The 27,434-nt window shown below is 45.6% G+C and overlaps 1 protein-coding gene across 2 annotated transcripts in view; it reads right to left on the bottom strand.

Annotated features, from left to right (window-relative positions):
• The window catches only part of PRR5L (proline rich 5 like), a 96,502-nt gene that overhangs the window by 59,444 nt on the left and 9,624 nt on the right, over window positions 1-27,434 (bottom strand). The window contains exons 1-3 of one of the 2 annotated variants that reach the window (XM_026454071.2): window positions 13,364-13,554; window positions 11,629-11,917; window positions 9,515-9,595 (exon numbers count right to left, since the gene is read on the bottom strand). In XM_026454071.2, the coding sequence (XP_026309856.1) occupies window positions 9,515-9,595; window positions 11,629-11,792 (245 nt within the window). In that variant the 5' untranslated portion in view covers window positions 11,793-11,917; window positions 13,364-13,554. Of the gene's footprint in view, window positions 1-9,514; window positions 9,596-11,628; window positions 11,918-13,363; window positions 13,555-27,434 lie in introns of those variants that run through there. The other variant, XM_023185528.3, reaches the window with a different exon arrangement.

Below are 27,434 nucleotides of genomic sequence, written 5' to 3' on the forward strand. Positions count from 1 at the left end.
TTGTGGTTCCCTAGATGCAGGAAAGATGAAAACCCTGATTCCTAACACCTAGGCCGTAAGCTCCTTGGAGGCTCAGGCCTAGAATCTGGCAGCCTCCCTTCCACTTTTCCCACTCTATCCTGGGGTTGTTGCCCTGTCAACAGAAAAGCAATTACTTGTTAGAACAAACAATCATCATCATCATAAGGAATAATAAACAAATTGCTCTTAGGATGGAACCCGGCATTTTTCTCCAGTTAAAGTTTATTAAGCACTTACTGGGTGCTGGAAACCACTGTCAACAATGTAGGCGTTCCCACATTTAAGCCTAAAACAGAACTGTAAGCAGCAATAATAGCCTCACTTTTAATACACAAGGAAACTGACCGGAGCAAGCACAGGCCAGAGATAACATATGTCTTGTTGCGATCAGGGAGCCCGGAGCTGCCTGGCTCTGCATCCTGGCAGCCACTTAGTAGTTGTTAGCAATGACCTGGGAAAATTCACTGGTTCTTCATACTTCAGTGTCCTCACCTAGAATGTGGGGAGGATAAGGATAACTACTTCATAGGATTACTGCACAAGTAAAATGGGTTAATCCTCATCAAATTGCTGGAACGCTGCCTGGCCCACAGCAAGGCTTGGCAAGCATGAGCTGCTATGATTTCACCCAGGACTCTGAATCCCAGGGTCTTGAAAACTCCAGCCCACTGCTTCTCAGCATCTTCCTACAAGTACAGCCACACTATCATTTCCTATGCCTGGGATTGAGGACCCAGGAGAAATTCGTAAAGGGGGTAATATGTTAGGTAGGGCCAGACCAGCTGATGAAAGGATAAGAAGGTAGGAAGGTGGAGGCAGAGTTTTGGAGAAGAGAATTGCCGGGACGTGTAACTGACATGAAAGCAACCTCTCAGCCTCAGCAGCCCCCATATGCCATCTGTTTCACATACTGGACTTCCATGCCCGGTTTCATTTGAAAACAGAATTCTACTGCTACCAACCCCCACCACAAGCCACTGAGCTAGAAAAAGGGAAGCCGGGAACTGAGGGTAATGTGAAAGGGACACTTACATGGGGCCTGACCAAAATGAGAAACTGGGTGTGAAGTTCAGCCAGAAGCCAAAAGGAGGCATAATAGGGGGAAAAAATGGGGAAGCACTGACTGGTCTACATGATCTCACCCTTTCTCCCTCCCAGGCTGACCAGCTGAGACACCACCCCAGTTGACAGGATTTCCTGTTATTACACAGACCTGCGATCTCACGCCTCGCCGTCTTGTCAACTCAACTTCCCACTTCTGTGGGCTGAAAGGTAAAGCGGGCATTACTAAAAGCTGGAGCCAAGCTGGTGGAGAGGCACAGGGACAGCAGGATGGTAGCAGAGTGGGCAAGCGCAGAAGTGACAGAGGGAAATCACCTCGGACGGAGTCAGTCTGCCTTGCACACAGAGAAAGACCAAAGGCGGCGAAATCCTTCTCCTTGTCCCAACTGTCTTCCCACATGAGGTTAAAGAGGATGAGGCAGCTTGCAAGAAGTGCTGCAGGTGAGCCAAGATGAGTTGGAATAACCGTATCAGTAGTTAACATTTATGTGCCATTTTTGCCCAGAGTTCCCTAGCCCTGCACCCTGGCCCTTTGGTGAGATCCACCCAGACCACCTCAAGATCCAGGAACAGCAGAGGTCCTCCAGAGTCCTGTGCCCAATGCTGTAGCCGGTCAGTGCCCATCCAGCCTGATTGCTGAACGTCCTGATATCACCCACCTCGCTTCTGCGATAGGGTATGTTTCAAGGAGACAGCTTCTCTTAAGTCGGAACAGACAGAAAGACTCCCTCCCCTTCTCTGGTCCATTCCATGGGAACCCATGGGAGGTGGTATCCTTGACTCAGGACATGGAGTACTCCCACCTTTTGGGTGTTTGCATCCTAGTGGGTGGCAATGGGAACAGTGAGAACCATGGGAGGAAAACCGACAAAGAGCATTTACTGAACTCCTAGTGATGCGGCACACTATGCTCAGCAGTCTGCACACAGGCTCTCAAATTCTCCAACAGCCTCACAGGTAGGAGTGTATCCTCATTTTCCTGATGAGATTGATGCTCAGAGCTTTGCCAGGGGCATACCCTGGTAGATCCCAACTCAAATGGAGGCCAACCTAACCAGGCAGTGGTACCCCCCCCATGCCACAGGAGCAGGCAGGCAAGGAAGGGAGGCAAGTGAGTGTGTACTGTAAAGACCAAGAAAGTCCTTCTAAAGCCAGCAGCCAGGCCTCAGCTCCCCTGACAAGCTCCATGCCAGACCTTGAGTCCAGTGCCCAGATCTGACCTTTCCAGAGAGTCTGGAAACCTGGAGTTTTAGGTGAGATGGCCAGATTTCTAAACAACTTTTAAGCCAAACACCACATGCGCCAACCCCATGGGTTTCCAATCTGCCATTTCTAACAACCCTTCTTAACCTGAAAACCAAGTCTGTTTCTCAGCCACAGCAGGTACAAGGTAGTAACACATCATCAGGCAGAGTCACCCAGACCAAGAAGAGACCTCATCTTAATCCCTCCAAAACTAGGCTTCTCAGAAGGTCAATGCCCCCATCATGATCTATTCATGAACCTATGCTCAGGTACATCAAGCCCAAATCTGGATAATGCCAGCTCTGTGTGGCTCTTGCAGCCCACTTACTAAGGGTTTAAGGACATGGGAGACTTCGGTTCAAATCCCAGCTCAGGCTCTTACTGGCTACATGACTCCGGATGAGTTATTCCACCTCTCTGCGTCTGTACTTCCTCCTTGTAAAACAGGGATACACTATCTATCTCACAGGGTGTGGGGAGTTTTAAAAGAGTTGACATATATGAAGCACTTGGAGCCTGGCACATACTAAACGCTAAGCAAGTATCTACGGTTATCATTACCTCGTGGCATCAGGCCAGGGACTGGTCTATGATATCAGCCTGTGAGCTGGATCCAGGCTCACCTTCCTCCCGTCCCCTCCCAGCTCTCCCCACTACTGTGGGTCCCCCTCTCCTACAGTCAACAGACTCTGTTAAAGAGATGGAAAAATCGGAGGTGGATTTCCCTTTGGGTTTCCGGCAAGCAACTGACTCAGAAGGAAGATATTTCAACTCAGACCTGTCAGAGATCAAACACAATTCTTGGAACCTCCTCTTTCCTTGAAAATCTCTGGGGTTTTCTTCACACTACCTCCTCCCTCCCAGCAAGAACAGAAGCAGGGTGGTTGGAGAGAGAAGGAAAATGTGCGTTTCCTGTCTCAGGCCGGCTGCAGATAACTCATCTCTGGTTTCCGGAAACCTCATCTCTGAGCATTTATTTCTGCAGAGAAAAAGTCCTCCCAGGGAGTTTGAGGAGGCGGTAGGGCATGGAGTGGTGGTGGTGGCAAGAATGTTAGATCCTCAACTGCCCTTTCTGCCTGCTCCCGCTTCCGATTTCAACTTGGGTATCACTTTCTCCTAGGTCTAATTATGTGCCCATCCTCCACAGGCTTCCAGCACTCCAGATTCCACCTTCACCCCTCTAAGAGCATTGCCCGAGAACTTCCTGCCCAGTTCCTCTCTCATTCTGCTGTAAGAGCTCCAAGACACAAACCACCTACTCAGTGGCCACCCCAGAATACAGCCCCGTACTCCACATTTATTCAATAAAAGAATCAATGAATCAATGGCCCCTCCTTCGACACACACACCCCAATACTCAAAGACTGAATAAGAACTTACAAGAACATTGGCAAGCAGGTTCTTCAAAGAACCAGCAAACATCAATCTTGCTTTTTTTTCACACTTTTCTAATTCTTCTCGGTCGCATAAAATCAGTGGGAGAGTTGGCAGAAAAGACTGTTTAGGGAGAGCGCACTCCTGTGTCAGCTTAGCTGCCCTCGTTCTTGGAAGGGCTCATGAAACCCAAACCTCTAACCCGGACTTGTCCCCGCTGCCAAAATGCAGCCACATCAGGGGTGAGGCTGGAGAGGGGTGTTAAAAGCCGCACCAACACCCCACAGAGAAGTCAAAACAAGAAGATTCCCAGAATCAGCCCAAACTCCAGCAGATGGAAATTTAGGGAAGCCAGAATTGTTGATTGTGATGCCTGGGGATTTAGCCAGAATACGTCTATTCTGAAAGGTCATTTTCTTACCTTGAGAGATATTACAATGTGCAAGCTGTGCCTCCTAAGGCAGTTTCAATAGGAAATATTCTGATTTACGGTTTTCATATCAACAGACCATATGCCCTGACTTTTACACAGGGCAACACTGGCCACTATATTGAGGTGAAACATTTCTGTCGGATTTTTTTTTTTGAGACAAAGTCTTTTTTTTTTTAGACAAAGTCTCACTCTGTCCCCCAGGCTGGAGTGCACTGTGGTGCGATCTTGGCTCACTGCAACCTCTGTCTCCCAGGTTCAAGCAATTCTCCTGCCTCAGTCTCCCAAAAATAGCTGGCTGGGATTACAGGCGCACACCATCATACCTGGCTAATTTTTGTATTTTTAGTAGCAACAGGGTTTTGCCATGTTGGCCAGGCTGGTCTCGAACCCCTGAGGTGATCCACACGCCTTGGCCTCTCAAAGTTCTGGGACTACAGGGTGAACCGCTGCACCTGGCCTGACAGATTTATTCTTTTGTTGTTGTTGTTGAGACGGAGTCTCGCTCTGTCACCCAGGCTGGAGTGCAGTGGCGCAATCTCTACCTCCTGGGTTCATGTCGTTCTCCTGCCTCAGCCTCCCGAGTAGCTGGGACTACAGGCACCCACCACCACGCCCAGCTAATTTTTTTAATATATATTTTTAGTAGAGACAGGTTTTCACCGTGTTAGCCGGGATGGTCTCGATGTCCTGACCTCGTGATCTGCCCACCTTGGCCTCCCAAAGTGCTGGGATTACAGGTGTGAGCTACCACGCCCAGCTGGATTTATTCTTACCGTGTGGAGACACCTGTCTTTGGATCCAATACTGTGTTTTAGAACTTGACCTTCCTCAGTCCCAAGTTCTTCCTCATAGTTACTTCAAAGCCTATCTGCTAACATTTAAAATACAGTCTATTTTCAAAGACATGTCTTAAATGGAAAGGCCACTTATAATAATTACTGCATTACAAGACCCAGCTACATAAAACATCTTCCTTCCTAGTCATCCTTTGCATTGGCTACTATTTAAATAAATTTGTATTTCCCAGGTACATACTAACTCCACAGATAGAAAGTGGCCAGGGTGACTGGGATGAGTGACCCAAAGAACGTGATTTAGGCTTTGACCCCAGACTTGGATACTCCATCAAAAAGTTTATTACCATTTGGCTTGAGTAGAATGGAGAACTGAGAAAGTCATTTCCTCTTGTTCTTTTCTCTGTGGAAAGGAGAAACAGCTGGCTCTCCTTGTAAGAACTTAGCCTCACCCAAACTTCAACTCCAGGCACCACTCTGAGGATTCTGTCCCAGACTCTCTAGTTCAAAGTGAGCTCACCTCATCCAAACTGCTGGAGAAGTTTTTTCTGAGACAGGATCTTGCTCTGTCGCCCAGGTTGGAGTGCAATGTGCATCGTCACGCCCAGTTTTTAATTTTATTTGTAATTTTTTGTAGAAACCGGGGTTTCATTATGCCGCCCCAAGCTGGTCTCAAACACTTGGACTCAAGCAATCCTCCTGTCTCAGCCTCCCAAAGTGCTGGGGTTACAAGTGGGAGCATGACACCCAGCCAGGAGAGGGTTATACACAGCACTATTCATGGGGAAATTCATCACATCGGCCTGTGCTTTCATGCACTGTACTCACCCATTATGTATCACTTTACTATTTCTTAAGTGTTCACAGTAATAAGAATCATATGGCTAACATTTATTAAACTTTATTAAATCACCAGACCCTGTACTAAGGATGCTTTTAGCATTATCTCAATCCTCCCAGTGACCATGAGGTTAGGGCTATTATTATCCTCATTTCATAAAAGACAAAATAGACTTAGAAAAATGAAGTCACTTGCCCAAGGTCACGCAGCTAGCCCAATCTTGATCCCTGGTCTCTCTGAATCCAGAAACTGCTCTCTTTGGTTAAAATTTTCTATTAAACCTAGCACAAATCCTCTTGCGTATAAGAGGACTGTCACAACTGAAAAATGGGCTGAAGAACTGAGGCCTCTCTGTTTGCACATCTCTTTCTGACATCCCTACCATTCTGTGCCCCACCCTCTCCACCAGTCCTGCCTCAATCATGTTGAGTTGATTGATCTATTCTGCAAACAAGTCTTCCAAAAGGAAAATCAAAACCCAAGTGTCTACTTGAATGTAACCAGAGAGCAGCCTATTTCAGTGTTTAAGATGCTGGAATAAAGGCAGCTGTGTTTACCTCCACACAGGCACTTGCTGATGTGGGAGGGCTGGCTTTATTCAACCTGGGACATCCAGGTCACATTCAGTCCCTGGGAGATGCTTCACATCCTCAGTTATAATCTGCGTCTCTGATGTGAAAGCCTATCTTCATCCTCTGGCCTTCTCTAATATAGTGTGGCTAGAATACAAGGTACAGAAAAATGGGGAAGAAAGTTCTGATTTTTTTTTTTTAAGCTTTGGCTTACTCTGGGCTCAATTTATATCTGGGCAAATAGTTTCAAACCTCAACCATATGTAGTTCCCACTAGTCTGAAAAATCACTCAAGACACAGAGGACATCTAGTAGCCCTAACTCCAACACTGGAAAGGAGGGCTGGGGGAGTGTCATGCTCCTTAGGATGGGTATTAGTCACAGGATATGATAAGAGATGGGCTCACAGAGACCTCGGGAAAGGAACGATGGCAGAAAAAAGATCAGGAACCATCAGCTTAATCCCTCTCCCAGCATAAGACCTCTCTTTCTGACACTACAATATTGCCCAAAGAACAAAGGTGTTGCTAGGCATCCCCCCAAAATTTATATGTCAAAGCCTTAACCCCCAATTTGATGGGATTTGGAGATGGGCCTTTGAGAGATACTTGGGGTTACATGAGGTCATGAGAGTAGGGCCCACATGACTAGTGTCCTTATAAGGGACATCAGAGAGCGAGCTCTCCCCATCGAATGCAAAAGAGGTCATGTGTACACAAAGTACACATCTGCAAGCCAGGAAGAGGGCCATCACCAGGAATGGAAATGACCAGCACCTTGATCTTGGACTTCCCAGCCTCCAGAACATCAAGAAATACATTTTTGTTGTTTAAGTCATCTAGTCTATGGTATTTGTTATGGCAGCCCCAGCAGACTACTAGAGGTATCTAAGTCAGAAAGGAGTTCAAATCGTTATGCCACTGCTCATTGCTGTGTGACTTTGGACATGTTATTTTATTTCTCTAATACATAATTTTCTCATTTATCAACTACTCATAACAAAGGGCTGTGGGGAGGGTTGAATGTATTGATGTAGGAGGAAGGTACCTAGCATTTTTTGAGGACTCAACACCCCGAAGCAGCAATACCTCCCCAATGCATGCAACGACTAGTATCATAAAAGGGCAGCTTCTTGGCCATATTCAGTCCACAGATGTGTTTTGTTTGGCCTGCACTAATGTTTGGGGAAATTTGGATTTACCAACATTTAAAAGTCAGAAAATTTCACATAAACATCTCAATTTCCAGTTCTTCTTGAAAAATAAGAGATGTATCACAGGGCCTGTGTTCTGCCAGGGTAATCCTCTTTCAACAGAGGACAAGATCTCACCACCCGGCACCCACACCAGCTTCACCCATTCAGAAGACCTGCTTGGTACCTGAAGTCTTTTGAGTTAGCAGCCCCTGGGCTACCTGGGCTGGTGAAATCTGGCTTGGCCTGTACTTATCCCAGCTGTCCACAAACAGCTTTTAAGTACAATTTCAGGATCAGCCTCCCAAAGTGAAGAACAATTAGCACATTCCTGAGTCACTGTTTTATTTATTTATACTTGTATTGTGAACTAAAGAACCTCATGGAAAGGCCAGAATTTTAGTCCTTGGAGAAGAATGAAGCTTGGCAATGTGGGGGTTGGCTGACCCAGATTTGCCCCTGTCACTCAACTTCTTGGGGCCTCAGTTTCCTCCTTTGTAAAATGAGGCCTTGGGCTAGATATCTTTTGTCTTTTTCCATATTTATATAAGATGTGAAATTCAAGAACATGGATGGAAATGTAATACAATTCTAAAGACTTTAATGAAAGTAGAGCTCTTAAAACACCCCATTGACCTTAACACAGGCCTTAAGTAACTGTAAACAGGACCAGAACAATGTACTTGTTTATTGTTCTGCCCACTCCAGGGTTGGGTCTTTAGCCTTGAAGTTCTGCACTTAACATATCCAGAAACAAATGAATGCCAGGGCCTGAAAAGACCTGATGGAAGCCAGGCGCCATGGCACATGCCTATAATCCCAGCACTTTAGGAGGCCAAGGTGGGTGGATCACGAGGTCAGGAGTTCAAGACTAGCCTGGCCAAGATGTGAACCCTCGTCTCTACTAAAAATACTAAAATGAGCCAGGCACGGTTGCAGGCGGCTGTGATCCCAGCTCCAGAGGCTGAGGCAGAGAATTGCTTGATCCCAGGAGGCGCGGGCCTTAGTGAGCCAAGATGGTGCCACTGCACTCCAGCCTGGGCAACAGAGCAAGACTCCATTTCAAAAGAAAAAAAAAAAAAGACCTGATGGATCAATCTCCTATCCCTAGAAGATCCTGGTGCTCTGAGCCCTGCCTGACTTGCTGCTCTCATTTCACCAAAACACAGACCTAACTGCACAACTACCCAACAGCAGGTGCTCTACGCATATGGATGGGCCTTCTTTTGGTTCTTTGCTCACTGCAACCACAGGAACTTTGCATGCACAGTTTCTACCAACTGGAGCTCTCTTCACCTAGGTAATATCCGTGGATGTTTCAGATCACAGCAGCAGCATCACATTCACCCTTCCTGGCCTCCTTGACAAAAATCAATCATTCTAACATATGCTTTCATCACATCAGCTGTGTTGGAGTAGCTGTCTTAGTTGCACTGTTACATTTCACATGTGTGGCTAGTTGACTCATGATTCCCTTCCCAATGAATATAAATTCCAGGAGGGCAGGGTCCATGTCTGTCTTTGGTCCTTGTTGTCTCTCCAGTGCCTGGCCAACAGAGACGCACTCAAATGTTTGCTGGTAAGACACTTAGTAAAAGGAAGAACAGCGATAAAACCCCAAGCAGTCTGGTTCCAACAACCAAGCTGAATTGCCTATTATGGTGCCTAATGGTTAGGAGGGGCACAATAAATGCTTGCAGAATAAATGACACCTGCCATCTATCAACCCTCTACCCCTTCCCCCACAAAACACACTACATACTGAACAAATGATTCTCTCTGGATCAGAAGTTTAGACAGATATAGGTCTCAGAACACAACAGCCATGAAAGCAGCATAGCTGACAGAAGAAGCAATAAGAGCCAAGCAGGAAAAAAAAACAAAAACAAAAAAACCCCTTAAGGCCCCTAAGGGGGTAGCCCCTCTGCCCCTGCTCAGGCTTATATGGGAAAATGGCACCAAGTCTGGCCTGCCACATACCTGATGTTTTCGTTCAGTGCATAGAGCTCGTTGCTTTGCAAGCCGCCCCCTTTGAAAACGTTGATTACAGCAGTCTGAACGCTACAGGAAAAGAGAATAACACCTAGTTAGAGAATCTCTCTTCTTGGGCCATTTCAATAGCAGCTCAGGGCTGAAGGTGGGTGGAGTGACCAGGAAGCTCATAGCACAAACCTGGTCACATTCTCCATCCATCCTCCATTTCCTCCTCCATGTCCTTGGAGAGAAAGGAAGACGGAAGCCGAAAAGACTCAAAAGCAGCCCCCGCTTTCTTGCAAGCTGGCGGGTCTTCCTCCCTCACCTCGCTGGCGGCCCTGCTGGTGCAGCCACAGTCAAGGGCTGGCAGTGGGATCTGACTGCAGGAAACTGCATGGGCCTGGGAGATTCCAAATGGCATTTCCTGCAAGCAGAAGCTGACCCACGCCTGGGGTTCTTTCACAGCCACTGTCTTCACAGGGAAGCTTGGTGGCCTTGAACTAGCATGAACCGGTAATTCCTTTCCTTTTTAACAGCACTTTCCTTGGAAGAATTTCCCGCAGGCCAGCCTTACAGGCCCCTCATATTTCTACTCCTGTGAGGTGTACGGGCAGTAGAGTCAGTCCCTTGAGAGGCCATATCAGGGCTTACTCCACAGCCTCTAGGACGACAACCCAGTGTTTCAGCAAAGGAGCTGCTTACGATCTTGTCTGTATTAAGGGCCCTGGCCTTTTCTTTAAAGAATAGGGATTCATTTAACACCAAAACATTTTGGAACCCCCTCTCTCCATCCCTATCATCAGAGTCATGCTTTCTGTGTCCATTCATTGAAAATATCCATAATGGGTTGGGCACGGTGGCTTACGCCTGTAATCCCAGCACTTTGGGAGGCAGAGGCAGGCAGATCATTTGAGGTCAGGAGTTCGAGACCAGCCTAGCCAACATGGTGAAACACCGTCTCTACTATAAATACAAAATCAGTCAGGTGTGGTGGCGTGCACCTGTAAACCCAGCTACTCAGGAGGCTGAGGCAGGAGAATCACTTGAACCTGGGAGGCAGAGGTTGCAGTGAGCCAAGATCGCACCACTGCACTCCAGCCTGGGTGACAGAGCAAGACTGTCTCAAGAAAAGAAAAAAAAAAAGAAAAGAGAAAAGATCCATAATGACCCAAACTACAAAGAGTTCAGTCATGCTTCAAAATAATGATGCATTTAATTTCTCCAAACAGTATCTGCAAAGATTTGAAAAACAGTAGCCCACAAGCATATAAGACACAGTGCTGATTCCGTCTGCTCAATTCTTGGTGCACAAAAGGTTGGCTAGAACCTAACAAAACTCTGTGCCTCCTCTTCTAAGCACCCGTGGCTCACAGGTCTTCATAATCTTTGGTTTAAGCCACTCATTTAATTTTTCACACACATGTTTTATCTTCCCAAGCGGGAAGTAGGAAGTAAGTTACTTAAGGTTACTTATAGAAGCCCACTCTCGGCTATGCTGACAGTTTCAGGTGTGACTAATGAGCATGACTAGTGACTGTAATTCCAGTACAGCTGTCCCAGTCTCGTAAACTGACTCTGACAGGCCAGGGGCTCTCAGTGGTCTATTTTCCGGCTACTGAAACAAAGAAAGCTAACAGACCCACTGGATGTAAAAAAAACCTTCCCCTCTTGGCCAGGTGTGGTAGCTCACATCTATAATCCCAGCGCTTTGGAAGGCTGAGGTGGGAGTGATCCCTTAGGGCCAGGAGTTCAAGGCCAGCCTGAGCAGTATAGTGAGACCCCAGCCCTTTAAAAAAAAATTGTTTTTTTAATTAGCTAGGTGTGGTGGCATGTGCCTGTTGTCCCAGTTACTCAGGAAGCTGAGGCAGGAGGATCGCTCGAGCCCACAAGTTTGAGGCTACAGTGAACTATAATTGCACCACTGCACTCCAGCCTGGGTGACAGAGTGAGACCCTGTCTCTAAATAAAGGAGAAAAAAAAGAAAATTTGCTCTTGTCATCATTTACCCCCATAATCACGACCTTCCCAGAATCAGCAGAAGCTGAGTCAGCCCCCGTATGCCTCCCTCCCTGCCATGGCCCTTGGCAGCCCTCCACCCCACATCCTGCGGCCTCCTTCACCTGTTCCAGGCTGAGCTGGAGCTCAGCTGCAGAGCCTGCCGAGTTGCTTGGAATCGGGGAAGGTCGCTGAGCACGGGGGAACTCATGAAGCGCGGTCTAGGCCTGCGGAAGGAGCCCATCTTGTGGAACTCGCCAGGCAGAATGGGAGCGAAGCCACGGGTCATAAGTCCTGGTGACAGTTCAGCTTCACCTCTAGGAGCAGAAGGTTCTGAATGCCCTCAGAAAGGGCTTTTCCACGGGCTGCCTTCAGGTGCTCAGGCTTTCTTAAAACCACAAAAGTAGCCAACACCTGAAAAGAGAGAGTAGCTTTTATTGAGAACTCCTGGCCTGAGAACACCTCTTAGAGGAAGTTGGCTGGGACTTTCCAGCCTAACTACCCCCAAAACAACTGTGGTACCCAGAAATAGCATCTATTCCCTTGTAGGTTGTTCCCATTCACAGGTTTGTACAGATCTCTTTTTCGTTGTTAACAGTGTGGTCACCCTCAAGTAGGAAGACAATGACAATGGGGCAAGGCTAAGGCCAGTCCTGCAGAAAAATGATTTCTAAGCTGTGCTAGACTCTGGTTCTAATATGCACCCATCAATTTGGGCATTGCCTGGGTTTCTGTGGCCCATGATGTTGTGCAGTAAGAGATAGATTTTTTAAAAATGTCTCAAGGAGGACACAAGAGCTCCTCATCCTGGCATTGATGACCTTCCATCATACGCCCTTACCATGCCAGTCTAAATGTATTGCTCAGTTTTTCTCAAAGTATCAGTGTCTCTTCACTCAGGCACATCTCACCTTCCCTTACCTGCTATTCCTTCACTCATTTCAACAGGACACACTCACTGAATCTTTGCTATTTATTAACCACTGTGAGTTGGAGAACATCCAAAGATTTCTAATACCAAATCCCTGCCCTCAGGGTACTCAGTCTATGGAGAAGATAACTATCTTTTCAAGTACTCACTCATGCAATAAATATTTATTGAGCAGCTACTATGCACAGGCACTCAGGCACTGGGACATATAAGATGGCTCCAGAGGCCATGGTGCCCTGCACCATGGAGCTCACAACCAGCAGGCACTCTTCTATGTCATGCCTGATCCTTCCACCACACTTTTGCTCGTACCAACTGCTCCTCTTACCCAGAATTCTCTTTCTTTTTCCCTCTGCTTATTTAAACCCAACTCACCCTGCAGGGTTGGGTTCAAGGACACTGTCCCCTTATAGCAGTTGCTGGGAGACTTTGCGGCTTCACAGTTAAAGGCAGTGGCTTCAGGTTTGAGTCTTAACTTGGCCACTCCCAAGTTGTGTGACTTCGGACACACTGAGTCTAAAGTCCTCAGCTGTTACTAATGCCCACTTTCCAGGACTGGAGAGACGAAATGAGATCACGTGACATGGCCAGCAGACTGGCACAGCCATGGGCCTCAAGGACTGGCTATTTCCATTTCAGATGAATTTCTTTCTTTCCTTGACACCTTTGGACCTGTAATTTCAGTCTCTTATTCTTTAGTGACTCTAAAGTCCTTCAGTGACTCTAAGGAATGACTTAAAAGGTGAGTATTAGAGTTCAGCAGAGTGAAGGACAAAAGGAAACACCACGAATCTCATAGTCACTTTTTACTTGCGGGTTTAGTAGGTTTGGCCCAGAAGTATGTTCACTGACATCTCTCTCACCAGCTAACTCTGCTATGTCCCAAAAACTAATGATGCAAGAAAAAGATATTCTAGCCTTGAGTCAACCTTCAGGTTGCCAGGGGAGAAGGTTTTTGCAACTCCAGCTGGTTAGCATTTGAAGAAGGGGGAACCGAAGTCTCAACTCCAAATCGAACATGCTGTTATGGTCAGAAGAGTGAGTTAGGCCACTCAGATGGGCACGGAGGCAAGCCATCGAAAGGGCACGGGAGGTGTTAGCAGCTGTCTGCAGGCAACAGGCATAGCAACAAGGAACTTGTGATACAAAGAAGCAGAAAATATAAGACTTGTCCTGTCTCTTAACTTTTTTCTTTTAAGGAAAAAGCAGACTTATGTCCTGTTTTTCTGTACAGTCTTTGCCCCTTCACCCCCTGCTCAGAATGAGTTCAACAGTTTTGTTAAACTTTATTAACAAAAGAAGCATAACAGGCCTGTCAAGTTTCAGAAGGTCTCAGCAGCTTCATAAATGCCACTGCCACTTGGAAAGATCTACATAAACCAACAAATGAGGTGACGAAGAAATAAAGCCACACAAGGTCCTTCCGTATCCTTAAACCGGCTAGCTTTGGGATTTAACTCGTCCAGTAAAGGTCACACTACAAAGACAAGATCCATTTCGCTGCCCTTCTTCAAATGGGCCTGCTAACTGCAATTCACCTGTGTAATTACAGGATATTAACTCCCTTTATGAGGATCTTAAACGAGTTAATGGAGCTGCCTCTCATTCCATGGTACTGGTACAGGGAAGTAGAAAAGTGAGCAGAATGGATCATTCCAGGTGTTTACCCACCACCTTCCTGCCGAAACACCCACTTCTCCAGGAAACTGTAAGACACTGAGGATCACAGGCTGGCTCCTGTCCCCATCCACTTCTCAGTTAGTGTCCCCAGGCCGCCTAGTCCAGCAAAGCGCCAGGGCAGCTCCATCTACACACTCAGCCCCTCTTAAATAAGGGTCACTTTCAGCCTACAACTGTGGCTCCCGCGGACTCATCAACTGCAGAGTCACACACAACGAGTTGCCACTGACTCATTTTTCTCCTCCCGAATCCGCCACTCTCAATGCTGACATTTGAAGAGAATGCGAAGCTGTCTTTGTCTCCACCGTTCCTACTTTCAGGCAGAGCCAAGAGACCTCCCCAGAGCAGCACAGGGAGGAAGGAGGAGGCCGTTGGGAGCATTGACAAGAGTGCCCTAAAGGGAAACGCTGATACACCCTGGGTTCACCTGCTACAGCGCTGGGCCCGCAGGCGCAGGCCTGTCCTGACCTAAATCTGACAAGTCAGAAAATGACAGAACAGACGGGCCCTCGGAGTGGGGCCAGTCCAAGTCCCATTCACAGATGACAAAGGTATAGCAAAGAAACAAAGAAACTCGTCCAAGGTGCTCGAGGCAGGAGGAGAGCTAGGACTGTGACAGCTGTTTCCCGACACCTGTTTGAGCATGTTCCCCAGCTCCCACCTAGGCCAATCCGCAAACTCCTTGAAGACAGGCATAGGGCTTTATTCACCTCTGCATCCTCAAGACTAAGCTCACTGCTTAGCCTGTAATCCCAGCACTTTCGGAGGCTGAGGTGGGTGGATCACCTGAGGTCGGGAGTTCGAGACCAGCCTGACCAACATGGAGCAACCCCGCCTCTACTAAAAATACAAAATGAGCGGGGCATGGGGGAGCATGCCTATAATCCCAGTGACTCAAGGCGCTGAGGCCGGAGAATCACTTGAACCTGGGAGGCGGAGAATGCAGTGATCCAAGATCGTGCCATTGCACTCCAGCCTGGACAACAAGAGCAAAGCTCATCAAAAAAGAAAAGAAAGGGGAGGAGAGGGGAGGGGAGGGGAAGGGAGAGGAGGGGAGAGGACAGGAGAGGACAGGAGAGGAGAGGAAGGGACGAGAGAGGAGAGGAGAGGAAGGGAGAGGGGAGGGGAGGGGAGGGGAGAAAAGAGATGAAGGAAGATATAAGAATTAAGAAGACATTGGCTAGGCCAGGCACAGTTGCTCTCATCTGTAATCCCGGCACTTTGAGAGGCCAAGGCAGGCGGATCACCTGAGGTCAGGAGTTCAAGACCAGCCTGGCCAATATGGCAAAACCCTGTCTCTACTAAAGGTACAAAAATTAGCCAGGCATGATGGTGTGTGCCTGTAGTCCCAGCTGCTCAGGAGGCTGAGGCAGGAGAATCGCTTGAACCCGAGAGGCGGAGGTTGCAGTCAGCCAAGATCGCACCACTGCACTCCAACCAGGGCGACAGAGCGAGGCTTCAATCTCTCTCGGAAAAAAAAAAAAGGCATCAGCTGCCTGGCTGCCATGAAGCCAAGCATTGTCTCAATACATAAACTTCCTCAACCCTCACAAAATACCACTTGAGCTGGGCACAGTGGCTCATGCCTGTAACCCCAGCACTTTGGGAGGCCAAAGTGGGCAGATCACAAGGTCAGGAGTTTGGAAATCAGCCTGACCAACATGGTGAAACCCTGTCTCGACTAAAAATACAAAAAATAGCTGGGCGTGGTGGCGCACCTATAATCCTAGCTACTCAGGAGGCTGAGGCAGGAGAATAGCTTGAACCCAGGAGGCAGAGGTTGCAGTGAGCCGAGATCGTGCCACTGCACTCCAGCCTGGGTGACAGGGCAAGACTCTATCTCAAAAACAAAACAAAACACTTGAACATCAGAGAAGTTAAGTAACCTATCCAAAGTCACACAGCTAGTGAGTGACAGATCATTGACTGGTGCCTCATTCCCTAGCCCACTCCCACCTTTCCGTGCTACCAAACTCAGTCAGAAAACCAGAACTGGAGCCACTAAGTTAGGAACCAAATTTCATATCAAAAGTTCAATCTCATGCCCCTGAGATAAATAAACTGGCATAAGGAACTCTATGACCATACTTGATGGGGCAAGAGGAGTGGTGAGAAAGGATGAAAGGAGAAAGCACAGTTGCCTTAGACACCCACTCCCTACTAGCTGTGTAACCTTGATCAAGTTACTCGACCTCTCTGAGTCTCAAATTCCTCCCACACGAAATGACCCTGAGTGACTGCCTGAGGGTTGAAGGAGGATTAAGTGAGTAAATATTTGTCAAGTACTTAGAACAGTACCTGGCAAATAAGTGCTACATAAGAGCTCGTTCAATAAATAAAATCACGTTGTTGCAGTGATTCCTAAATTGCCAAGCCGTGATAGCAGTGGGGATACAACAGCAGCTCCCTCTGCTTCTGGTAACCCAGTGGCATCTGGAAGCACTCCACTGAGGAGCAGACAAGTCCTCTGAGCCCCATCCCCCTCACAGTGCACCCAGGCTTGCCTCCTTAGCCCTTTGATTGAAAGTGGTTTTCCACCCACAGTTGTGCTTCTAAGTCTTACCTCAATCCTGTAAGGCAGATGGAGCAGACAGTCTGTCACAAATTAGGAAACTGAGGCCTGAGAAGGTGCCTGACTCGGCTAAGGCTGGACAGCTGTCAGATCAGGGACTCAGCCCCGGCCGGAAGTCTCCCAGCCTCACGCCTGGCTCACTGTTGAGCCTGCCAGGAGATTCCTTTTATGTTTTTTCCTATATGTTTCAAAATATTTTCATTATGAAACATGCTTTAAGAGTTTATACACACACAAACATATATTTTAAATAATAATAGGAGACCAGGCATAGTGGCCCACGCCTATAATCCCAGCACTTCGGGAGGCTGAGGCTGGAGGATTGCTTGAGCCCAGGAGGGTGAGACCAGCCTAGGCAATGTAGTGAGACCCTGTCTCTACAAAAAATAAAAATAAAAATGAATTGTTCAGCGATGGTAGTGTTTGCCCGTATTCTTAGCTACTCAGCAGGCTAAAGCAGGAGGATCGCTTGAGCCCAGGAGTTCGAGGTTACAGTGAGCTGTGATCATGTCACTGCACTCCACCCTAGGCAACAGAGCAAAACCCTGTTTCTATTTTTTTAAAAAAAAACTAATAAATAAATAATGATAATAAACTAGTATTTACTTAAGAAATAGAATGTTACCTTGGAAACTCTATGTGCCCCTATTTTTCTGATAATAGCATACTTGGTCATATATTACAAAAAACATAAGAATTCACATAACTTTATAACATACACAGTGAAAGGCCTCTTTCTAGCCACTTAGTATAGAGCAGCTCTATCCTGTAGAACTTGGAGATGACACAAATGTTCTGTATTTGTGCTGTCCAATATGGTAGCCACTAGCCATATATGACCATTGAGAACTGGAAATGTGGCTAGTGCAAGTGAAGAACTGAATTTTAATTTTATTGAATTTTTAATAGCTGTACACATATGTACACACACATTCTTGTTAATATGCTAATAAGAATGAGTAATGTTTTTCTTTCCTTTTAATAACACGTCATGGCCGTCTTCCCATATCACTACATATTGATCTACTTTATTATGTTTAATGGTAGCTTGACTATTCCATTTAGGAGGTATTACGTTTTATTTAACTAGTCCCCTATGGGTGGATATTTAGGGAGTTTCCCCTTTTTTTGTTACTGTAAAGAATGAGTGTATCTGTGGGTCTTAGGGATGACATGACCACGTTTGTAAGGTGGCTTCTCAGCAGTGGAACTTCTGAATCAAAGGGCCCAGAAATTCTTAGTTATGACTCTAATGCCCACCCCTACCAGAGCCTAGAAATAGCATTGCAGAAAAGATGTTGAGAAGTATAATGCTTATAGCTCTGAAGGATGTACAGCCACAAGTGTGTATCATTCAGAGCTTTGGGGGCAGATAAACCCTAAAATCAGTGGTCACTTTGCCATTCGCTCACTGTGGTAGGCAGAAAAACATCTCCCGACCCCCTACAAAGATACATTCACTTGTCACCAAAACCTGTGAATATTATCTTATATGGCAAAAGATGCGATTCAGATAAGAATTTTGAGAAGAGAAGCTGGTCCTGGATTATCCAGGTGGGCCATAAACACAATCACATGTGTCCTTATAAAGGGGATGCAGAAGGTACTAGAGACAGAAGAGGAGAAGACACAGACACACATAGAGAAGAAGGTGATGTGGAGACAGAGGCAGAGACTGGAGTAATGCAGGCACCGGGAGCTGAAAGAGAAAAGAAGCAGATTGCCCTCTACAGGGAGTACAGCCCTGCCCCACTTTAATTCTGCACTTATGGCCTCAAGAACCATGAAAGAATATATTTCTGTTGTTTGAAGCCATGAAAGCTGTGGTCATTTATTATAGCAGCCACAATATACTCACAGTATGACCTTGGACACCTCTGAGCTGCAGTTTCTACATCTGAAAAGTGGGGAAAGGAAGAGTTGTGGTGACCAGAAAGATTGTCTATGAAGTACTTTGCATGGTTCCTGGAACTGTACAGGTGCTAGACACAGGTGCAGTGGAGGCTGGGAGAAAAGTCACCCAAGACAGGCTGGTGTCACCACTTCCTGTGGAGCACTGAGCAGGTGATTTAGGATTTGCAAGATATTGGATGAGATGACTCAAGTAGGACTTAGAATGCTCCTTGAACACAGCAAGTGCTTGATAAATGCTACCTATGGTTTATTGTATTACCTCCATTACTGCTACCCCTGTATTAGCCTGTTCAAACTGCTATTACAAAATACAGCAGCCTGCATGGCTTACACAACAGAAATTTCTTTTCTTGCAGTTCTAGAGGCTAGAAGTCCATGATTAAGGTGTCAGCAGGGTTGATTTCCTTTGAGGTCTCTCTCCTTGGTTTACAGATGGCTGCCTTCTAGCCATGCCCTCACATAGTCTTTCCTCTGTGCACTCATGCCCTTGGTGTTTCTCTTTATGTCCAAATTGCCTCTTCTAGGACACACACACACAAATGGAAAGACATTCCATGTTCACTGATTGAAAGAATCAATAGTATTAAAATGTCCATACTATCCAAAGCAGTCTACAGATTGAATGCAATCCCAATCAAAATACTAATGACATTCTTCACAGAAATAGAAAAAAAAATCCTAAATTTATATGAAACCAAGAAAGACCCAGAATTGCCAAAACCTTCCAGAGCAAAAAGAACAAAACTGGAGGAATCACACTATCTGACTTCAAATTATACTACAGAGCTGTAGTAACCAAAACAGCATGGTACTGGCATAAAAAACAGACACACAGATTAATGGAGCAGAATAGAGAACCCAGAAACGAATCCATACATTTATAGTAATTCATTTTTGACAAAGGTGCCAAGAACATACACTGAGGAAACAACAATCTCTTTAATAAATGGTGCTGGGAAAACTGGATATTCATATGCAGAAGAATGAAACTAGACCCCTATCTTATATATAAAAATCAAATCAAAATGGGTTAAAGACTTAAACCTAAGACCTTATACTATGAAACTGCTAAAAGAAAGCATTAGGGAAACTCTCCAGGACATTGGACTGGGCAAAGATTTCTTGAGTAATACCCCACAAGCACAGGAAACCAAAGCAAAAATGGACAAATGAGATCACATTGATTTAAAAAGCTTCTGCCCAGCAAAAGATACAAATCAACAAAGTGAAGAGACAACCCACAGAATGGGAGAAAATATTTGCAAACTATCCTTCTGACAAGGGATTAATAACCAGAACATATAAGAAGCTCAAACAACTCTATAGGAAAGAAATATAATAATCTGATTTTAAAATGGGCAAAATACCTGAATAGACATTTCTCAAAAGAAGACCTACAAATGGCAAACAGGTATATGAAAAGATGTGCAACATCATTTGATGTGGTTTGGCTCTGTGTCCCCACCCAAATCTCATGTTGAATTATAATCTCCACGTATCAGGAGAGGGACCTGGTGGGAGGTGATTGGATCATGGGGGCAGTTTCCTCCATGCTATTCTCATGAAAGTGAATGAGTTCTCATGAGATCTGATGGTTTTAAAGTGTGTGGCAGTTCCCCTCTTGCTCTCTCTCTCTCCTGCCACTATGCTTCCCCTTTGCCTTCCCCTATGATTGTAAGTTTCCTGAGGCCTCCATAGCCATGCAGAACTGTGAGCCAATTAAAACTCTTTTCGTTATAAATTACCCAGTCTCAGGTAGTTCTTTACAGCAGTGTGACAATGGACTAATACATCATTGATCATCAGATAAATGCAAATCAAAACTATAATGAGATATCATCTCACCCCAATTAAAATGGCTTTTATGCAGAAGACAGGCAATAGCAAATGCTGGTGAGGATGTGAAGAAAACGGAACCTTCATATACTGTTGGTGGGAATGTAAATTAGTGCAACCACTATAGAGAACAGTTTGGAGGTTCCTCAAAAAACAAAAAAATAGAGCTACCATATGATTCAGCAATCTCACTGCTGAGTATATACCCAAAAGAAAGGAAATCAGAATATAAAGGAGATATCTGTACTCCCATGTTTATTGCAGCACTATTCAAAATAGCCAAGACCTGTATGCAATCTAAGTGTCCACCAACAGACTAAAGAAAATGTGGTACATATACATAATGCAATACTCTTCATCCACAAAAAAGAATGAGATCCTGTCATTTGCAACAACATGGGTGCAACTAGATATCATTATGTTAAGTGAAATAAGCCAGGCACAGAATGACAAATTTCACATGTTCTCATTTATTTGTGGTAGCTAAAAACTAAAATGATTGAACTCACGGAGATATGAAAATGATGGTTACTAGAGACTGAGAAGGGGTATTGGTGGTGGGAGGAAGGGGGGATGTTAAATGGGTACAAAAATATAGTTAGGTAAAATGAACAAGATCTTGTATGTAATAGTACAATAGGGTGACTACAGTCAACTGTACTTTAAAATAACTAAGAGTATAATTGGAATGTTTGTAACACAAAGAAAGGAACAATGCTTGAAGTGATGGATACCCCATTTACCCTCATGTGATTATTGTGCATTTCATGCCTGTACCAAAATATCTCATGTACCCCCTAAATACACACACTAAGTACCCACAAAAATTAAAAATTAGAAGAAATGTTCTATGCCCAATGTCTCTGAGTTAGAGAAACTAGAATTTTGGTCCATATTCCTTTCTGAAAGACCAATGCCAGTTACATTAAGAAAAATTCCCTTCAAAAGCAACTTAAAAGTTTTGGTGCTGAAAGGGTTCACTTCAGTTATCTGGAAAGCCCAGGCCCTGGGTCCAGGAAATTCTGTGGTGGTTACAGAGTTACTGGGAGGTATCACAGGCCTTGCTAACACTCAGCTCACATGAGTTTCTTCAAAAACTTCCATGATGTGTTTCTTGGAGAAAAAGAATGTGTCATCTCACTTTCTCCTCACAGCTGCCACGGCCAGGGCATAGAGATGGGGCAAAGCCCTGCCTACTGGGGCAGTGGGTAGAGGAAGATACTGCACTTAGTGGAAAATGCAAATGAATTCCACTAGGGCTCCAACCTTTGACTCTGAAAAGGGAAGTAGAATCATGGCCCAACAATTTAAAACAAAGAAGTAGGTGGCTTATAATAACTCTGAGGCTTCCAGGAAAAAGCCATTCTGAGTGTAAATAACAAAGAAGTCAAAGAAAACAGCCATGCCACCTGATGTGACTGCCTGGAAAACAAGGAGAAACTAGTTCCCAGGGAAACAAGAGAGATGACCTCTTTTACACATAACCCTTGGAAGCTTCTACAGTCAGAAAGCCCAGCATGCAAATCCTTCCCTGGGCCATGAACACAGGAATGACCCAATGTCCTTCCACACCACCAGGATTTAGATAATGATCAGTCAAATTCAACTGATCCATTCTCTAATTGCAGTCAGAATGGTCTTTCTAATGACAACCTTGATGATCATGATAGCACCATTTACTGACTGCCAATTGTGAGGCGGGCACTTGCCATGTATTATCTCAGCATTTTAAAAATGAACTTAGAAGGTCTTGACTTTTAGTGAAATAGAATAGAAAGTATCAGAGTGCATCAAATTTGGAGAAAACAAATGTATTCATGTTTACTGGGTTTAAATGTCTCACTTGTTTCATACCTCATATGGTACTCAAAACTACATGAAAGCATCTGTTTGGGAGTACCTGTGTCTGATCTTACGACCACAAGAAGGCAGGTGCTATTACCAACCCCAGCTTACAAAGAAGCAAGTGGAGGTGCCTAGTGTTTAACTTGTCTCAGGTCACACAGCTCATGAGAAAGGATGCTGGGACTAGAACCCAACAGTTCAGAGCCCACCACGCTTACGTCACTCTTTGCTGCAATGCCTTCAAATGTTCCCCACAAGTCTTAAAATAAATTCACAAACTCCATCCTCACAGCCTCACTTCTCACCACTCTGCAGTTCCTCTCATTGGCCTTCCTTCATGTCTTCCACCAGCACCTGCTCTGCCCCGCCCCAGGATCCTTCCATGTGCTGTGGCCTCTATGTGAAATATTTCCCACCCCACTCCCCAGGTTCAAACCTGCACCCCCTTTATAGCCCACCATCACTTGCTCAGAGAAGCCCTCCTTTCTCCTCAACCCTGATTAGGTTCCATTACCCCAGAGAGCACCCTCCCTACCTCCTTCGTCATCTTGTCATAATCTGCCTTAATAAATGACTATAGAATGATTTGTTACAGTTTTGTGAGGCCCATAAGGGCAGGCACTATCTGTCATGTTCTCAGGTACATCCCCAGGGCTTAGCACAGGGCTTAGTGAAGCAGGAATTCCATAGATATTCTCTGAATGAGTAAATGAGCCAGGTGTATGTGAAGCATCACTGCTAAGAGACAGGAACTATAAGCAGGTGTTGGCTCAGAACACCAACATTTAAAATTACATGAGCATTTTGGGAGGCCGAGGCGGGTGGATCACCTGAGCTCAGGAGTTCAAGACCAGCCTGGCCAACATGGTGAAACCCTGTCTCTACTAAAAATACAAAAATTAGCCAGGTGCGGTGGTGGGTGCCTGTAGTCCCAGCTACTCAGGAGGCTGAGGCAGGAAAATTGCTTGAACCCAGGAGGCGGAGGTTGCAGTGAGCCAAGATCGCGCCATTGCACTCCAGCCTGGGTGACAAGAGCAAAACTCTATCAAAAAAAAAAAAAAAATTACATGGGGCTTCACCATGGGTAAACACCAGGGTATTGAAATCTGACTCATTTGGCTTCAAATCCAGACTCTACAGCTTATTAGCTGGATGACCAGTGTATGTTCCTCATAGGCTCTGAATTTTCAGTATCCTTGTCTGTCAAATGGTTGTAATGCTTAAGTGCATGTTGTTAAGATGAAACTGAGATAACCTAGATCATGGCCTGGCCATGAGTAGAGGCCCAAAAAGCTACAGTTATTATTAATATTTTTAAACAACATTGTGTTCTTCACAAAACTCTCTTAGGCTTCACAAGGTGATGGGTGGTGGGGTTGGGGGAGACAGGCATTCGCACGCATTGTTGCAGGGAGAGCACCCTGACTTGACTGCTGCGGAAGGAAATATGACAAGATCTATCAAACTGACAAAGGCCATACCCTCTGACCCAACAAATCTATTTCCAAGAATTTTATTCAAGGCACATCAAGTGGCTTATGTAACACGGGTTTTACTGCAGCCTTCTTTATAACAACAATGAGCTGGAAATAACCTAAGTGCTCACCCACAGGGAACTGGCCATATGTAAACTATGGTGTCCCATATACTGGAAGACAAAGCAGCTCTAAGAAAGAGCTGACCTTGGGTCCGTCGCGGTGGCTCACACCTATAATCCCAGCACTTTGGGAGGCCGAGGCGGGCGGATCACGAGGTCAGGAGATCGAGACCATCCTGGCTAACATGGTGAAACCCCGTCTCTACTAAAAATACAAAAAATTAGCCAGGCATGGTTGCGGGCACCTGTAGTCCCAGCTACTCAGGAGGCTGAGGCAGGAGAATGGCGTGAACCCGGGAGGCGGAGCTTGCAGTGAGCTGAGATCCGGCCACTGCACTCCAGCCTGGGTGACAGAGCAAGACTCCATCTCAAATAAAGGACAAAAAAGAAAGAGCCAAACTTGAATGAAAGAAAGGCTAACCACAGAGCCATGTGTACATTATGCTACCATCTATGTAAAAAAGATAAAAAAGAGCATTTACCCTTTTCATTGCATGTGCGTAAAATGTCTCTGGAAGGGCAAACCGGCAACAGATAACACTGGTTTCCCCCAGGGCAAGGAGCTGGGTAGCAGGGACACAGTAGGGAAGTCTTTTCTCTACAAGCCCTTTTGGACTTTTTGAATCAGAAACATGACAATGCCTTACTTCTTCAAATAACGAAGTGTAAAGGCAATAGTGACTCCCCTAACCTCCCTTCCACAAAAGGAAGACAACAAATAAAGGTCATATGATTTCTTCAAAGTCACCCAGCTGTTAGGAGGAAGTCAAGATTCAGCTTCGGATCCCAAGTTGGACTCTAGCAATGACACTTCATTCATTTGACACCAATTTTATGTATTTAGCATTTATTCCACAACAGGAGTGACCCTGTGCAGGAACATATGGGCTAGCAAATAAACACTGGCAGGAAAAGTAGATGAAAGGAAGAACCAATTTCTTTTCTTTTTTCTGCACTATGCATCATAAGCAGGCCCAAAGGGTCAGGCTGGGACCAGCTTAGGGAGTGGGGCAGGTGTGGACAGTAAGCTTGCTTTACTACCAGCACCTGACCTGGCTAAAGGAGGCAGCCACTACTCAATCCGATCCGGTGTTTGCCATCTTCGGATATAAGCCCGGTTTTGCCAGATCTGATATTTCCCAGGAAAAGCCAAAAATCCAAATTTTTAGAAATGTGAAATCACTGGATTTGTAAGTGTTGGCAACTAATTCAACAGGCCAACCAGCACTTTGAAGGCCAAACATGTAGGTTTGTGACCTTTACTCTACCACCATCACAGCTGCAGCCTCTGGTCTTCTTAGACCTTTTATGCGGAGCCTAAGCCAGGTATAAGGTAAGCTTGCACTAATCAGTCCCTGTGGCCTTGGGCAAGTCACTTCACTTCTCTGGGTCTGCTGACTCACCAGTTAATTAACGGTTTGGCCCAGCTGATGGCCACGATGTTCTTTCACCATCTCTGGCTGTGCATTCAGCCCCTACCCTGGGAGCCATACACACTGAGAACCTTTGAGAGAGGAGGCAGGGACTGATACACTAACACAACACAAACTCAGAACCATCCCTCAGCCATGCTTGAACTCCCACCTACCACATTATGTAATTCACCAGCCTCTTAACTTAGCGGCTCTCTGTCTTAACTCACTCTCAACCCATTATCGATTTCTCTATGAAGCCTTATGTATGACATACTCCCTCCCCTATGTATTATATACACACCCAGATACAGGGTAAGCCAGCAGCACCCAAGATATTGCTAAAGGAAACACACAGAAAGCAGAACCCTCCAAGCCAGCATAGGAGACTAGATCTGGACCCCACGCCTGCCCCAGGGCCAGACCACTGGACGGAAACTAGATCACAAGCAAATTTTCAAAAGTGGTGGGGCCATTTGGTCAAATCAATTGTTTACCATGACTATTTTATTATCATTATGACTGCTGATTAGAATAATATTAACTATCATCAGAGGCTGGCCAGGATGGTCAAGACTGTGTCAAGCCTCTATTTGCATCTATTACCTCAGTTAATTTCTACTCTGAACCAATGAGGTAGGTTTCATTAGGCTCATTTTGCAGATGAAGAAACCGAAGCATAGGGATTCACTTGCCCAAAGGTAGAAGACTAGGAAGGGGGACCAAGAGGCAAATCCTGTATGATTTCAGAGCCTGAACTCCTGACCCCTCTGTTTTAAACAATGCTTGTGTGTGCCACACACAGAGCTGAGAGATTAAACGCCACCCATTGCTTCCCTTCATAAACATCACCCATAGCTTCTTACCTTAGAGCAAGAGGACTCTGCCCCTCAAGCAAGGAGTCTTTGTTTCCTTGTGGCACCCAAAGACCAGGCTGCAGTTGTTGTGTTTATTTACTTGTTCAGTGTCTGATGAGCCCTGACAGGATGGAAACTCCCTAAAGGCAAAAATCTTGCCCGTCTTGTTCACTCTCATATCCCAGTGTCTAGCATGGCACCGAGCACATGAAAGGTACCCCAAAAATATTTTTATTTTATTTATTTTTAACATATTTTTAATTATTTTTACTTTTTTTCTTTTCTTTTTTTTTTTTTTTTTGAGACAAGGTCTCACTCTGTCATCCAGGCTACAGTATGGTGGCACAATCACAGCCCACTGCAGCCTTGACCTCCTGGCTCAAGCAATCCTCCCATCTCAGCCTCCTGTGTAGCTAGGACTACAGGTGTGTACCACCACACTCAGCTAATTTTTGTAGAGACAGGTCTTGCTGTGTTGCCCAGACTAGTCTTGAACTCCTGGCCTCAAGTGATCCTTCCATTGTGGCCTCTCAAAATATTGGGATTACAGGTGTGAGCCACCATGCCTGCCCAAATACTTTTAAATGATGGAATGAAAGGTGCACTTCCAAGTCACCAGGAAGAGTGGCCTTCCCTTTCCTGAGAGATCAGAATAATTTTCTTTGCTGCTGACTAAACTTGGGTCCACCTAAGCATTATTGTCCATGGGGACGTAGACCTGGGCCACATAGGTGAGCAATCCTGAGTCTGTTTGCTGGTCAGTGGAGCCTACGGACATGGCAGAGCAGAAGTGCCTGCTACATAGCATAGCACATTTGTTTCTATTAAGGACCAATCTTTGCAACTCTTAGGAGACAACAGCCAGCCAAGGAATGAACACTGACTCTTACAAACAAGCAGATGTTAAGGGTCAACTGTGAACTATGGAAAGGGCTCAACAGGAAGCAAGTGACAACTTTCTCAGGCGCTACTGGAAACCGAGTGCAGACAGAAGAGTCTGAGAGTCCAAACTGGCGCAACAATAAATATTAGGGCAAACAGGATACACACTCAAGTGTTTATCTCTGCTTAACAGTGTTCACTAAGTGTCCACAGGATTCAGAAAGCTGACAATTTGGACGCACCTAGAAGTAATTATATCATCACGTCATCGTCACATTGGCCTGCAAGCCACTGTATAATCACCAGAAAAATCCCCTTCTGTGGTACAAGTTAAGCAAAGCTGTGGGAAATAACCACACATCTTATTTACTCATCTATAAGCCCACTTTAAGTATCAAGTTTCTT

Source organism: Piliocolobus tephrosceles, chromosome 13, assembly GCF_002776525.5.
Source record: "Piliocolobus tephrosceles isolate RC106 chromosome 13, ASM277652v3, whole genome shotgun sequence".
In the NCBI taxonomy this organism is placed as follows: Eukaryota; Metazoa; Chordata; class Mammalia; order Primates; family Cercopithecidae; genus Piliocolobus; species Piliocolobus tephrosceles.